The following is a 13,827-nucleotide window of genomic DNA, read 5'->3' as shown; positions in this document are numbered from 1 at the left end:
TCCAGCTTCTCGACCTCGCTGTTGATATGTGTCGCTAAAATTGATTGGTTGATGATGATGATGATGATGATGATGAGTGGTAAAAAAGGGGGGCGAAGAAAAGTGTTATATATATACATGTAGTCATATGTAGCATTTCGCTCTCTTGTAACATTGCTGTTACTTGGATTAATCGAATCCAGAGATGGATGGATTCATAAGTGTATAGTGTGTGTGTGTGTGTGTAGAGTCGGTATGGAGGCTGGAATGCGTTGCTGGTCGCCTATGATCGCCTGGCAAGCTTAAGAAGGCGGGTTCTCAGCCAGAGAATGAAAGCCGTCCACAGGCTGTTTGTCCTGCGTTTAGCCGTCTTACTCCGCGATGGGGCCTGGAAATGCTCATCCGCGGCTGGTTCACCACCATTGAGGGGCTCAGACTCGTTCTTCTCGCGGACGCTGGACGAGTTCCTGGCGCTGGAAAGCGTGCTGGTGTGTCCAAAGCTGGTTTTTCGCTTCGAGGCCTGCGCGCGCTCAGTCTTTTGCGCCTCCTTGGCATCGGCGCGCTCCCGCTTGCGGATCTGCTCGCGGGCATACTTTTCTTCCTTCTCCCTCTCCTTGGCCTCGAACTTGCGACGGGCCTCGCGGACCTGCTCCTGGCGGCTGACGGTGTCCATCTCGCTGCGCGAGCGAAGGCGGAAGCCGTTCATGTCGAGAGAAGTGCGGAAGGGAGAGATGGGCGACGTGGAGGTGATGGGATTGGAGGCCGACTTCTGCTGGGTGGTAGAGATGAGCAGAGGCACGGCGGCGGCGGCCGCGGCGGAGGAGGAGTCGTTTGCGGACTGATTCACAGCGCCTTGCGTGAGACGTTGCACAGAAGGGCCCGAGTTGGAGCGCGTGGTGCTGATCTTCATGGAGGACGGGCCATCTGAGCTGGTGCGCTGGCTGCCGGAGAGCGACGGGCGCCCCGTGGGCTTGGAGTTTGGCGAGTTGGAGCGCAGGCTGGATGAATAGGAGAGCTTCTTGGTGGCGGTGGGCGAGAAGGGCTCGGTCTGGGCGAGCGACAGAGAGGTGGGAGAAGCCAGCGGCTCGTCGGCGTCCAGCTCGTGGCGGTCCTCGTCGGCGTCGCTCTCGGCAATGGCGCCGGTCAGGTCGCGCTGCTGGCCCGGCAGGCCGTTGTCGAGCGACGACACCGAGTTGGCGTACGAGTGCAGCGGCGGCGTGGACGTCCTGGGCATCTGCTGGAAGGGGTGGACGAAGGAGCCGACGCGGTTGCTGGAGGGCTTGCTGGGGTTTCCGCCGCTGGTCGAGCGCGCATGCGAGCCCGAGAAGGTGTTTGCCCGTCCCAGGCCGGGAGAGCTGGGGCCCAGCTCGCCGGCGGCCAAGCTGAAGCTGACGTCGCGCGAGAGCTTTGCGCCGGCGGCTGGCGCAGCTGCGTATGAGCCGTACGTGTTTCGTCGGTCGGTGCTCAGGTCGTCCAGGTCGCGCGATCCAAAGTCGAAGGAGCCGTATTCCACGTCGGGCGTGGTGGCCACGGGCTGGTCGTCCCAGCCGCGGTTCAGGTCCAGCGAGTTGCGCTCTGAGTGGTGTGAGTGGACGTGGTGCAGTCTCTTGAGGATGGGCTTGACGACGATGCGACTGCGCGACTTGGTGAGCTTGCCGTGGCCGCTTAGGCCGGACGGCTGCGTTTGTAATGAGACCATGTTGTGTGTTTGTGTGTGTGTGAATGTGATTATAGACTCGAGAGGATTAAGAAGAGGAGGAAAATAGAGGAAAAAAGAGGAGGATTGAGGGTTATACACAATACGCAAGACTGGTAGATTTGCTTGCGTATGCGTATACGTATAAGAGAGGCTATAACAGAAGTATAAAATGGGAGACGAAGATTGATGGCTTCGAATATGCTTCCTTCTGGGTTCTTGTTTTAAGTTTCGGATTCGAACAAAGCCCACTTTCTCTGGCAAGCCCCTGTCGATGCCGAAGATTCGTTTCGTCTGTATCTACCTACACCGACTGCAAGCCATCGTTGCCGTGGTTCCTCCTGCGTGCAGTTATGGATGCGGGATGGGGTTTGAAGGAGTTACACGGCCACCGACTGCGAGACTCCACCAGGCGCATGCATTGGGCGCGCAAAAGAGACGTACCCCAAAGGACCCAAGGCAGAGGGCGAACGAACCGGGGGGGACAATTAATAGTATCTGGACAGGGTTTGCCAGAGAAAAAAAGGAGGAAACGGGGCCGCTGTGCAGGGAAAGGGGGCCAGGTATATGATGGTAGTCGAGAGACTGGCGAGGATTAATACACACAGGTAGGTGAAGCCGAAGATGGGCGGTGGTCGGGTCCCGGGGGGGAGGGACCCAGGGCCTCTATGTACACAATTTGGCACTACAGGCGGTGCTAGGCAAGGCACTAAAGCCCGCTGGATGCGGCGAGCTGTAGGCGGGCCGGTTGGCCTGGAACAGCGCCTGGGCGCACCTAATCAAGAAAAACGTCGTTGGTGGGCCGGGGGTCTCGCGATTGCGGCCGGTGCTTGCGGCCATGGGGCCCAAGGGCGGTGTTGGCTGGGCGGTGGCAACAAGTTTTAGCAGCTGGCTTCGGCCGGATACCGTGAAGAGAGCCGCGCAGATAAATGTCTCGTACGGAGTAATTGCAGACGCAGCCTGAGTCGTTCGCAAAAAGCCACGAAAACGGAACTTGTGGCTTGAATTTTTTTTTTCTTCTTCTTTCTTTTTTTTTAATGATTGCAATAATACCTACTATATGCTGTTGCGTAGATATTCTTTTTGGCTGGGCCCGACGGATAGATAACGCAGATGCAAAATTGATTAATTAAACCACTTCACTTAATTTACCCCAAAGATCCTTCGCCGTGTTCCCAGCCTCCAGCCAGTAGAGTATAGCAATCTGATACGAGTATATAAACTACTGCTAGTTAGTATATACCGCGGCACGTGGACACGACACAAAGCGGCTTCGACAGCGAGGCCCGGCCGGGGTTGCGGCTTCGACAGCGTTTCCAGACGTTCCGCAAACCCTTGACCTTGGCCGGTGATGCTCATCGATGGAATGATAGCCCATCGTTTTTGGCTGTATTCCCTGTGGGGAGCGCAGGGGGAGGGGGGATCCGAATAAAAAAAACGGGGGCAGCCAAGAGAAGCTATTTCAATCGAACGAGATGAGATGTACCACCGCCGTAATATTACTCGCTGCCGGCCGTGAAATTGCACTGCACCGCCGTACTCTGCTGTACCGCCGGCCACGGGTACTTTCTGTAACGAACGCTGTAAGCATTGGCATTGTTAATATAACCAAGCGCCCAGCGCAGCGTCATTTATCAGTAGTATTAGATACGGAGAACTGCTCGAGTCCGAAAACAAAGACACAAAATTACCGCAGCTCTCTTTCCCTCTCTCTTTTTTTTGGGGCGCCAATATTAGACTTTTCGTCATGCCAGAAGCATCCGGTGTCAAAATTGTCTCGGCCCGCATCTCTTGCTTTGCTCTCATTCATTCACCGTCGACCCGAGGCGTTCTTGTGCCCCACGATTAAATGGGATTGAGGGGGGCGTTTTGTGCACTTTACTTGTGACTTTACGGCTTATACTAACTTCTGATGCTTCCTTTTCCTTGCTTTCCTTGCTTTTTCCTGCTTTGACCCCTCTTTTTTTTTTTGGTTTCTTTTTTCTTTTCTTTTTTTTTTTTTTTTTTTTTTTTTTTTTTTTTTTTGTTTTCCTTTTTGCTTGGTGTAAAGGTACGTACCTCATTGTAACTGACAACTCACACGGGCGCACATAAAAAAAAAAAAAGAAATCCAAAACCTGCAGCTCCGGAAAGGCGGTCATGATGCATCTTTCGCATCTTCCCCCCTTGCTCGCATGTGTCTCGGTTTATTTGGGAGTGCGGGTCGCCGAACTGGACTAGTCCCATGTACTTGGTACCATCCAAGACGGGACGGCGGCGGCGCGGAATGCAGGCCTTCTGATCCCGGACTCCGTACTGGGTACCGCTAGCATGTCCCGCCTGCTTTATTGGACACTCCGTATTGATTAATTATTGCAAAGTACCTCTTGTTCTGCGAGTTGGCCAGGCGAGAATCAATAAAATGAAGGAATAATCCCGCTTCCCCATTTGCTGGCGCTGGTGCTGCTACTGCTACTAGTATTAATGAGAGGGACATTTGGCGCCCCATGCGACCGTATGCGCAGAGAGAGACAAAGGCAGCAGCATCAGCGCTGAAATGAAAATGAGATGAGATGAATGGATGACTGATTCATGGACTGGCCCATCACCATCACCGCCTATTCCACAATGCTGGCTGGAGTGGTGCCTGGCAACGCTGTCTTTTGCTGCAGCTGCATGCACGCAGCGCATCAAAATCATGACGCGATGGATGGATTGCTATGCAAGAGAGACTGCAATAGCCAGCCGGATGAGGCGATACATATCAAAGTGCATGTCAAAGTACATGCCAAGGTACATGTCAAAGCTCCAATTTGCGCCGGTGTTTGATATCCACCGCTCCCCGCTTTCTCTCTCTCTGCGCTGTATACTGCGCTGCCTGCCTGCTTGTTTTGCTGCGCGCTCGTTTGTTTGCACAGTCTTTGTGTGTATGTACATGCCATGTCCAACCAACGCAGCATTGCATCGCAGCATCGCAACTCTCTCAACTCCCATGCTCTCGCCCGTGTGCCCGCTCAACTCGTGCTGCAACTCTGCCTCCAACTGGCTCTTTTGCCGCTGCTGCTGCTCCTGTTACCGAGTATTCGCCCTCGTGCGTGCGCTACTCCTGCTAGCTGGATGCACCTCCCAGGGCACGACATGCCCGATCGCCAGTCTACGGACTGTCATTGGCGTCTTGGCGAACTCGCTGGAGCAAAGCGCCCTGCAGCTTCTGCAGCACGAGCTGGGGGCGAGCAAGGGAGACGAGAGAGGCACCGGCCGACCGCCTCCAGCTCCCAATGGCCTGCAGGATTCCTCTCGTCCAGTCCATGCAGGACGGTTTCTGCGCTGCTGCCAGTGCGGTGAGTGAGTGAGCGTCTTTGGATCACGAGATGGGCCTCGTAAGCGCACTCTGCTGCAAGACAGGCTGCAGGCAATGCACCCGTAGAGGGGTGGTTTGCACTGTGTTAGAGTGCAAGCAGTTTGTGCAAGCATTGGCCATCATTGGTGGCAGTTAGATACAGTATACTATATCCAAGTCTGTCTCAGTTGAAAGCAACAAGGAATTCTGCCCGGCTGCCCTGGATGAGACGAGAGGGAGAGGCAGCGTCCAAATCCGGAACCCAGCCAGCCAGCTAGAGCTCAAACTCGAGGCAACAGCCAGGGCCCTGTTCAATATGGCGGTAAATGATCTGCATCTTCATCCTGAAGCTGTGCCTGGATTGGATCGCTGCGTTGCCTGCCGCCGTGTCTGCATGTATCTATGCATGTCTGTCTGTCTGTATGTATGTATGTACATACCGTAAGATAGCAGCAGCTGGGTAAAAGTGACATTACATGGGACCAGAGGCAAATGTCACCTTCTGCCACCGCCTTTCCATCTTATCCCATGCCGAGGGGAGGGGAAAAGGATTTCGCCTACCGCCACCACGATGGGGCTGGCTGCGATAAGAATAGGAAGGAAAGAAAAAAAGGGACAGCGAATGGCAGCAGCGAGAAGAGGTTTGTCTCCTATTCAGCCCCCCAGCGTTGGTAGTATCTCTGCTGCTACGTGTAAGTAAGTATGCTACGAGAATATGGCGGTGGAGGGCCAAAAGCACATGATTTGCGGCCATGTACGTGTATAGGATGACAAAAACCTCCGCAACGGGCGTGTTATACGCGCCTCGTGTAAGCAAGCGCGTACGAAATCTTGATTTGCGTTGCTACCTACCCGTATGCTACTGTATGCCACGGTCCTCTCGTCGGTAGCATCGAGTCTTGCTAGTCAGTGCGCTGCGTCCAAAAATATCTCTCGCGTTGCTAAACGGCTGCGTGTCTATTCTATCTAGCATCTCATATGTGATGCTCCATACAAGCAAGCAGTCATACCAAAAGCGCCGGGCATTATCATTCATTATTCCAACTGCCGTTTTCTACCTCCCTCTCTCGCTGCCCTTTTCCCCCGCTCAATCCGCAAACCTCACGCAACCTCAGCCCGAACCCCGCTCGCACCGTCTATTTCGTCCACCGTATGTCTCAGTTCTCCTCATCCATCGACTTGTCTCTCGATGCGGCTGCCTAATAGTAAAACACCAAGCCAGCGTGCTTTACGCTCGCATCCTCCTCGGTGTCACTTGCTAGCTTCCCCCTCTAAACAAAGTCCCCCCCAAAGCCGCGCTACCCAACGCCATTTGCCCGGGGCTCGCGCATGGTGTCGCCTGTTAGGCTGTGGCTTGTGACGCTGCCGGCCATTCACGCCGCGGCTCGCGCACTCGAATATGCGTGGGTTGCGGGAGTGACGGCCCCCAGAGTGGCGCTATTGCAGATTTTCAGCCGCTCGTCGATGGCGCTTCGCGGGCTTCAGTGCAGCGTTTTTGACATCCAGCGGTATCCCAGCCATCCGGGCCATCCTAACGAGAAGCATCATGTCATGGCGCAAGCAGCTCATGCCGCATGCAGTAATAGTAAACCCCTCTCCATCCTATCGCTACAGTATGCTGAGTGCGTATATACACTGCCATGTCTCACTCGCTATTCTACGTGTATAGCTCTACGTGTATAGTTCAACGTGTATAGCTCTCAATGTTGTTGCTATCAGTCGGGGCGCGGCTCAAACTTGGCCCATCTCCCGTCCCTCGCGGAGAGATCATCCAGCCTCTTCTTCTCGTCACGGCGCGACTGTTCCGGCCGTCTGGGCAGCCAATCGCTCCCTCGCGCTGACCACTGCCAATCATCTGCTGTCAATTCGTTGCCTCGCCCGGCTCGGCCGACTCGGCCCCGCTTCACCTCCGGCGATGAATGAATGACTGTGATGTTGATGGCATCGAGCCATCATGATGCGCGTGCTTGATGCTGTAGAGGGCGCGACGAATATTACGTATCCTCAGCCCTTATTGCCGACGACATTCGTAGCCACAGCAGTCTGAGCCACTTGGACTCGTCCAAGTGCTGAGTGAGGCATTGGGCAGCTCAAACAATTGCATTGCTATTAGGCTCAACGCGGGCATTTTAGCTTGTAGGCTGAGCCACAAGAGCGCTCAGCTGAGGAATCCGAAGAATCCTCATCGTCCTTCCTCGATCCTCCCCACAAGGCTTTCTCTATCTTATGCTTCAGTCGAGAGCTCGCTCAGCCACGGCTTGCTCATGGCCGTGTCATCAAATCGGCTCTGCCAAGCATCTTCCATTTAACTTGCTCTGCCCACGTGAGACTCTCAACCACCACGCGGTGCAGTCAGCTGGCCTCGGCCCATCGTGCCATCTTCAATAAACGTTGGTCCTTGCGATTATACTAAACCACCACTTGCCATCTACCCCTCTGCGATCTGGTTTTTCGATAATGCGATTCATTCAAACCCCTCATCCCACCACCTGTTCGCGGACACTAACTGCTAGGCGCTTGATAAAGAGTCCACTGTGGGGGTCAAACTTTGAGATTTGGGCGACATCATAAGTCATGCTGTTGTAAAAGGCAAAGAGGAGTTCAGCGGTCGTGCCTCGGTGGCAACGGAGCTGTTTCCTACAAGCAGGCTAATATAATTTACTAGATGGCCAATAGTGATGGAGGAGATCTTTTGTGGCTCTGAAGATTTATTTCATTACTTTTTTGTCTCGCCTTGTTGCCACCTGGATTTGCCTACGCCGGGCTTGCGCCAGCCGGGCCTGCGCCAATAACCACTCAGGATACTAGGCGAGCAGACCCACGTCCGTGTCAGCCTTATGGTAATAACCGCATCACAAAGCTCTGATGAGCACTCCGTAGACATGTCTCCATAGTACTCCGATGAAAAAGCCAAACATCCACAGCTTATACATTTGAAAGGCCAAAGGATGGAGCATGTTCTATCTACACGACGTCATGTTGCAAACTAACGATTAATGAACCCTAAGTCAATGTAAATCTTCACTTTCTGCATATTAAGCAGCTTGTATAATTTATCACCAAAACCAAGTTTATTCACCATACGAAATCGCTGAATGAGTGTCCCGGTGAGATGCCGTTGACTCGTAATAAGTGGTTTGTCAACGTGCACAATATCGACTTTGCTCTTTCGCAATATACTCCTTTTTGCCGTTGCCTAAGCGAATAATTATGTGGACTGCGTCATGTATAAAGCTACTGGATTCTCTCCGTGCATCTGCTTCACTCTTCATATTACCCGGATTCGACAAAAATGAAGTTCTTCATGAGAATAAACAAATGAATGCATAGATCAATATGATGGCATTGAATCAGAACGCCTGTAGCTCTTACACCACAAATCTAGTTGGAAAACCCAGATTAATGTTCATGATAGCAAATGATGTAAGCATTCAGATTCATGGGCAGATCACATATGACGCCGAGCTGCGCTTGTAATAATGACGTTTTCGCAAAATGACCCATACATATATATATATTGACAGCTGTTCGGCATTTGAAGCCACCAAGGGGCATAGTACGTAGATTCCACATGTCAGCCAAGGTTGCAAAATCTTAATAGGATGGGGCCCCATACTTTCCCCTTTGTGGATAAGAAGCAGGCTTTTCAATGATCAAGTCATATCTATAGATTTTTGAGAGTTTGTAATCTCAGTCAAACGAGACAAGCATTCGCCTGATGTAGTAGACTCGTGCTAAATTAATAGCTTTCATCAGGGAGCATGACGACCAGATATTGCAGTCGGCATGGGTGAACACCATGAATCCTGATAGTACTCAACTAGGTAATTTATTTAAAACAATCTCAATCCCATTGGTCAACAACAGCATGTCTTTTAGCCATCTCGGCAGACTCTGCCTCAACTATGCATATTTCTAGACAAGCATATTTTTGCTCTTGTCATAAGGCATGTTAAGTGCCGTATCGTCTAGGAGTGGCTCGCGTCGACATATGTATATATATATCGTAGTCATAACTGCAGATAGGTATAAAGTTAAGACCGCAAATTACAAACGATCCCAACATATTATAGCACGCAACCATATAGCTGTTCCGCACTCTTTTTTTTTTTTTCGTATTCCACTTCAACAAAGTAACTTGGTAACGAAGTAAAAGAAAGGCAAACAGCTGTTCAGAGCACGCAATCTATCTATAAGACCTGTCCGTCTCATCATGAGAGCTCTTCGCTTTCATGCCATTGTAAAAGATTCGATACATCTCCTATTTATACATATACGTCCCCTCAAACCAAATCTTCATTTATCACACGCATCCTGTTATCACAGTGCCTGTGAATAATTCAAGACTTTTTCGGCCCTATTACTTTTGACCCGTATATAGAGATCTTAATCAGCTCATTTATTCGACTTGGTGAGTGTGCTCGAATCCTGGAACTCCCTTTTCATATCTAAGCAAAAGTCCAAGTGACACTAAAAGTCTCTGCTGAATATTTACTTAAATACCTTTTAACATATATTTTAGAGAATCAAAATAGTAGTAAATTGAATATCCGACGCATAGACCGCCGATACGCCGGCACCTCCGTTACCCACCGCGTCCTTAATGACCACCGCAAGAAAAGGGAGAGCACAAAAATAGGTGCAAATAATATGGCTGAATGAGAAGACTTACCAATGTAATCATCATAGTGCTGTTATTTGGGCCACTCCTGGCGGAGCAGCGATTCGAAATGCCTTGCCGCCGTCATCAACTTCTTACCTATACAATGAGTTTCGTAAGGCTGTAGTTGCGATAGAGTTTGGCGAAGAGGGAAAAGAGGGAAAGCTTTCATCTCTGCCTAAGAAGCCCAACGTCGAGGCAATTTCTTAAAAAATAGTAGTCACCCTTAAACCAATGTTCCATAACAAAATACAACATCATCTATTGACATGGTTGTCACATCTTCTGTTAAAAGACGCCGTTGATTCGACTCTCCTCCTCCTCCTCTTTACCGTCTGTTCCCATTTTTGTAGAAAGCAGTACATGTAGCATAAGTTATCATTTCAGGGAATAAGAGCTAGAAATTTCCAAAATTCTGCGGTTTTACCCCCTCGTATTGTTAGAGTTATGCGAAGCACATGACGGAGGATAAATTTGGGACACTATACCACCTTTCAACGTTTTCATGCAATATAAGCACTGGCAATGCTTTAGTTGCTGCGCTCTAAGACTATACAAGTGTTTAACGTTGATGATATCGGCAGCAATACTTATAGTTTGCGGCGGAGCAGGATAGCATAGTTGCTAACAACATATGTTACGAGTGGTAGGACAAGAGTTGATTTTAGTTTATACATCAGAAGGGATTTGCCTAATACATATTACATGACGACGAGAGGTTTTGTGTAACGAAAAGAGTAAATATACATCACCTAATATAATTGTTTCTATACGAAGAACTATGTTTTGAAACACGGAGTAGCAGCAATATCTCATCTACAACAAGACAAGACCCATGCTACACGTACTCAAGCACATCTCGAGCAAAGTACATCGACGCATCTCTTGGCTGTGACAATAAGCTGCACCTACCAAGAGATATGTGCCAAGCATATTAGCATAGATTGGCTTACCATATCTGGAACGTCAGAAAAGCACAATGACATCAGTTCGGCCGTCGTTGCACACAATGCTCTCTCTCTCTCATATATGACAGCTCTTTCCCCCCCAGCAACTCGCGTCATGTCGATCGCAAAGACAACAGCAGAGCGACATCGATGATTAGAACAGGCAATAACAACAAAAACTCAATTCATCCTTCAACAGGCTATATTCCCCAACGGCCGCCGCGCAAGAAGGGGGTGGTCTTCATGGTGAGTGGTTAAAAAAAACACCACCACCAACTTCATCATCATCAACCATCACCGATCTCCCCAGAAAACCTTCTCACCACCATCAATGACGACATCCAGCGTGCAAGTAAGATGCAGATCGACAATGCTTTTCTCCTTTCGGAACGCCCTTCTCTGCATCCTCCCATAGGCGCCTTCCGATCTGATTCTCCATCTCCACTTCTCCATCTGCAAATTGCAACCCTTTTTCCGCATCAGGGAATCTGTCAGGATGCACGTCGACGTCAAATATCTTTGAGGGCCAGTAAGAGGCAGTCATACCCTGTGCGTTCGTGCCTTGTTTTTCGTCTTCTTTTTTTTGTCCTTTCCTCTCTAGCTTCGCATCACAATCATGAAACATACACACACACTCCTCCTCCCTCTGCGCCGTTAGCGATGTCTCGCAGGGGAGAGTAACATGATTAATCATTTTCACTTTACTCATCGGTCCCAACCTTCTCTGCAGCCTTGGTTCACTATGCCCTGGTCTGCATGGAATGATGTACATACATGTATATGTGGCTTCATTACTCGCCTATGTTCTCCCATTGGTAGTGTTTCCTCCACGCCTCTCCCAAAAAGAGTAAGAAACCAGGGGTAATGTTCCGTGTTTGTATTTTTAGATGTGCGGTACTTGGGGGTACTTTTCCTCATTCTTTCAGCTTGTCATATGTCATATTTTGTTCCCAGTTGAGAAAATTTTGTATAGATGTACCTGATGGACATAGAGGTGGGAGAAGAAGATTTAGATTGCGGCTCTTGGGGAAAACTGGTTGTATAATTAATGTAGAAGACGCCTCTTCGGCGATACTTGGGAAGAATCTGTTATTTTAATTTATGAAAAATTTGCCAAAGATGCAACTTACTGCATCACAATGACTCAGATCAAGGGTATATGAGTAGAGTGTCAAAGTACGTCGCTCATCGAATAAGAGAAGAGGTACATCAAACAGAGGGCATATTCCACATCGCGCAGTATTTTACCACGAGAGTAATGGAATCGAAATGAGTATACTGATTGCATTTTCATTTCATTGTAAAGTGTCAGGAGTGGCTTTTTAAAAGTTTAACAGTATATAAACGAATACTCTGCTAAGTTTTAATCATGCCGCAGCTGCCAGTCCCTCCATCCGCAGTCAGGTGCTCACTTACACGGATCCCTCATCATCTTCCTTCAAACACCACCATGACACCACATATTCAGTAGCTATGTTTCTCGTGTTTGCTATAAACAGAGGCGCGTTAGAAGCGTATTTCACAAGTGATTCTAAAGCACACGAAACCCAAATCTCCAATCCACGCCGTATCATCATCTTACGGTACCGAAATTGCCAACAGCCTGAAAAAATATAGCCCACAGATCTCGATGGCCTGTATCTCGGATAGTCAGTATTTTCACTCTCAGCAATATGTATAATGGGAATCTAACTTAATATCTATTCTTTGATGCTTACATGGTGTGTAACAATTTGAAACCAGACTCTTCATCGCCCTTTGAACGCTTAAATTAAGAGCGCTAGTAGTATAATATATTATAGGCTTAAATAATCTATTTTATGCCTTATTTGCATTTCATCATGAGAACAAGATACCAGCACAAGCAAACGCACGTCATAAGTATTTTCAAAATTGTGCATTCTTAGCAGCATGTATTGAGCCTTGGTAATTTCTTTTTTTTTTTTTTTTTTCTTTTTTACTTGTTTAGAATACTACAGACACAAAATGGCAAGCAGCTTCAAATATAGCTACCCATATTACAAATTCTGCTCTCTCTCTCTACAGGAGCAGCGACGAATCCAGTAATTCCTTTTTTGGACAGGCTATTATTACGGCTATCTATGAAATATACATAACCATCCTCTCGGCCACAAGCCATTATTGTTTTTAAAGACGAAAGCCAAGTCATTGAAACTTGATGCGTTCTAGCCAAAGGAGGCGATAGATACGCTGCGATTTGTCCCACGTGTGTGTTCTTTACTGACCGTCTACGAAGGGCTCGTCAATTTCCACTTCAAAGGCGAACCGCGAGAATTATGCATTTGCACCTAATTTCAGCTTACTCTTCCCCAAAATGATAAAGAGGCTGGAATTTCAATTTCCATAGCATCCGCAGCCGAGTGCAGCGTGCCCAGCCGCATCTCGTCCCAGTTGGTTGATCTCGTCATGTGAATTGTCCGAGTAAGCAATAAGAGAATGTGCACGTCAGTTATGCAAGCACTACATTTTGTTCTCCCAAATACGCAAATAATCAATGTTTTTTTACGCGTGCATAGACGCGTAACTAAGCCGTCTTCGTACGGCATCGTGGTGTTGGCCTTGGAAAAACCAACCTACCCTATTTTCTATACGAAGATGAAGAATATCGTGGACATGCCATCGACATACCTCAAATGGGCTGGATAAAAAGAAGCTCCTGAGTGTATCTAGGCCGACATGGCTCAACAAAACCGAACTTACAAAGAAAAGTCCACACAACGTTTAAGTTATGCTACATTAGCCAACGATTCTAGTACTCCTGCTATACAGCTAAGATTACCGACCAAGGGATATTACAAAGGTATTTCTCGAACGGTAAGAAATGTTGTGACAGCAGCCCCATCACCAAAACGTGCACTGTCGTAAAGGGCAATTTAGACTTTCGCGAGTTCTCAACTCATTTGCGCCCTCAGGGATACTCTCTGGTCATCAGCGTATGGGCTGACACTAACACAAGGAAAATGAGCAAATATTTTTTCTACTTCTTCGGCTTGTAGACTCCTCTATTGCTTTGCCAGAAGCATGCCGATAGGGTGCACGTCGGCTAATTCTCGACCTAGACGTTCTCGCTTTCAACTACTACTGCCAAAGCCCTGTGCTCATACCATTTGTTGGTTCTGGCTTCGCGTAGGGAAATTTGGCAGTGGGCCAGGACTTCTGCACATCCGTAGTGCGGAATCTAAAGAACCGGAATACAAGCAAGCTT

At 48.9% G+C, this 13,827-nt stretch overlaps 3 protein-coding genes across 3 annotated transcripts; 1 reads left to right on the top strand and 2 right to left on the bottom strand.

Moving 5' to 3' along the window:
* Positions 1-262: 262 nt before the first annotated feature.
* TrAFT101_005633 (uncharacterized protein) lies at positions 263-1,678 on the bottom strand (the record flags this gene model as incomplete). The annotated part of the gene is made up of 1 exon (XM_024904286.2): positions 263-1,678. The coding sequence occupies one exon, from the start codon at positions 1,676-1,678 to the stop codon at positions 263-265; it is 1,416 nt and encodes a 471-aa protein (XP_024757161.1).
* A 1,744-nt stretch (positions 1,679-3,422) lies between these two features.
* Positions 3,423-3,956, top strand: TrAFT101_005632 (uncharacterized protein; the record flags this gene model as incomplete). The annotated part of the gene is made up of 2 exons (XM_066127547.1): positions 3,423-3,509; positions 3,873-3,956. The coding sequence occupies 2 exons, from the start codon at positions 3,423-3,425 to the stop codon at positions 3,954-3,956; spliced, it is 171 nt and encodes a 56-aa protein (XP_065983658.1).
* A 6,939-nt stretch (positions 3,957-10,895) lies between these two features.
* Positions 10,896-13,030, bottom strand: TrAFT101_005631 (uncharacterized protein; the record flags this gene model as incomplete). The annotated part of the gene is made up of 2 exons (XM_066127546.1): positions 10,896-11,054; positions 12,926-13,030. 2 exons carry the CDS (start codon positions 13,028-13,030, stop codon positions 10,896-10,898), a joined length of 264 nt encoding a protein of 87 aa, XP_065983657.1.
* Between the last annotated feature and the right edge of the window lie 797 nt (positions 13,031-13,827).

This window comes from Trichoderma asperellum, chromosome 3, assembly GCF_020647865.1.
Source record: "Trichoderma asperellum chromosome 3, complete sequence".
NCBI classification, from domain to species: Eukaryota; Fungi; Ascomycota; class Sordariomycetes; order Hypocreales; family Hypocreaceae; genus Trichoderma; species Trichoderma asperellum.
Note: the sequence above shows the minus strand (reverse complement) of the source record. Positions and strands in the feature narration are given on the sequence as shown.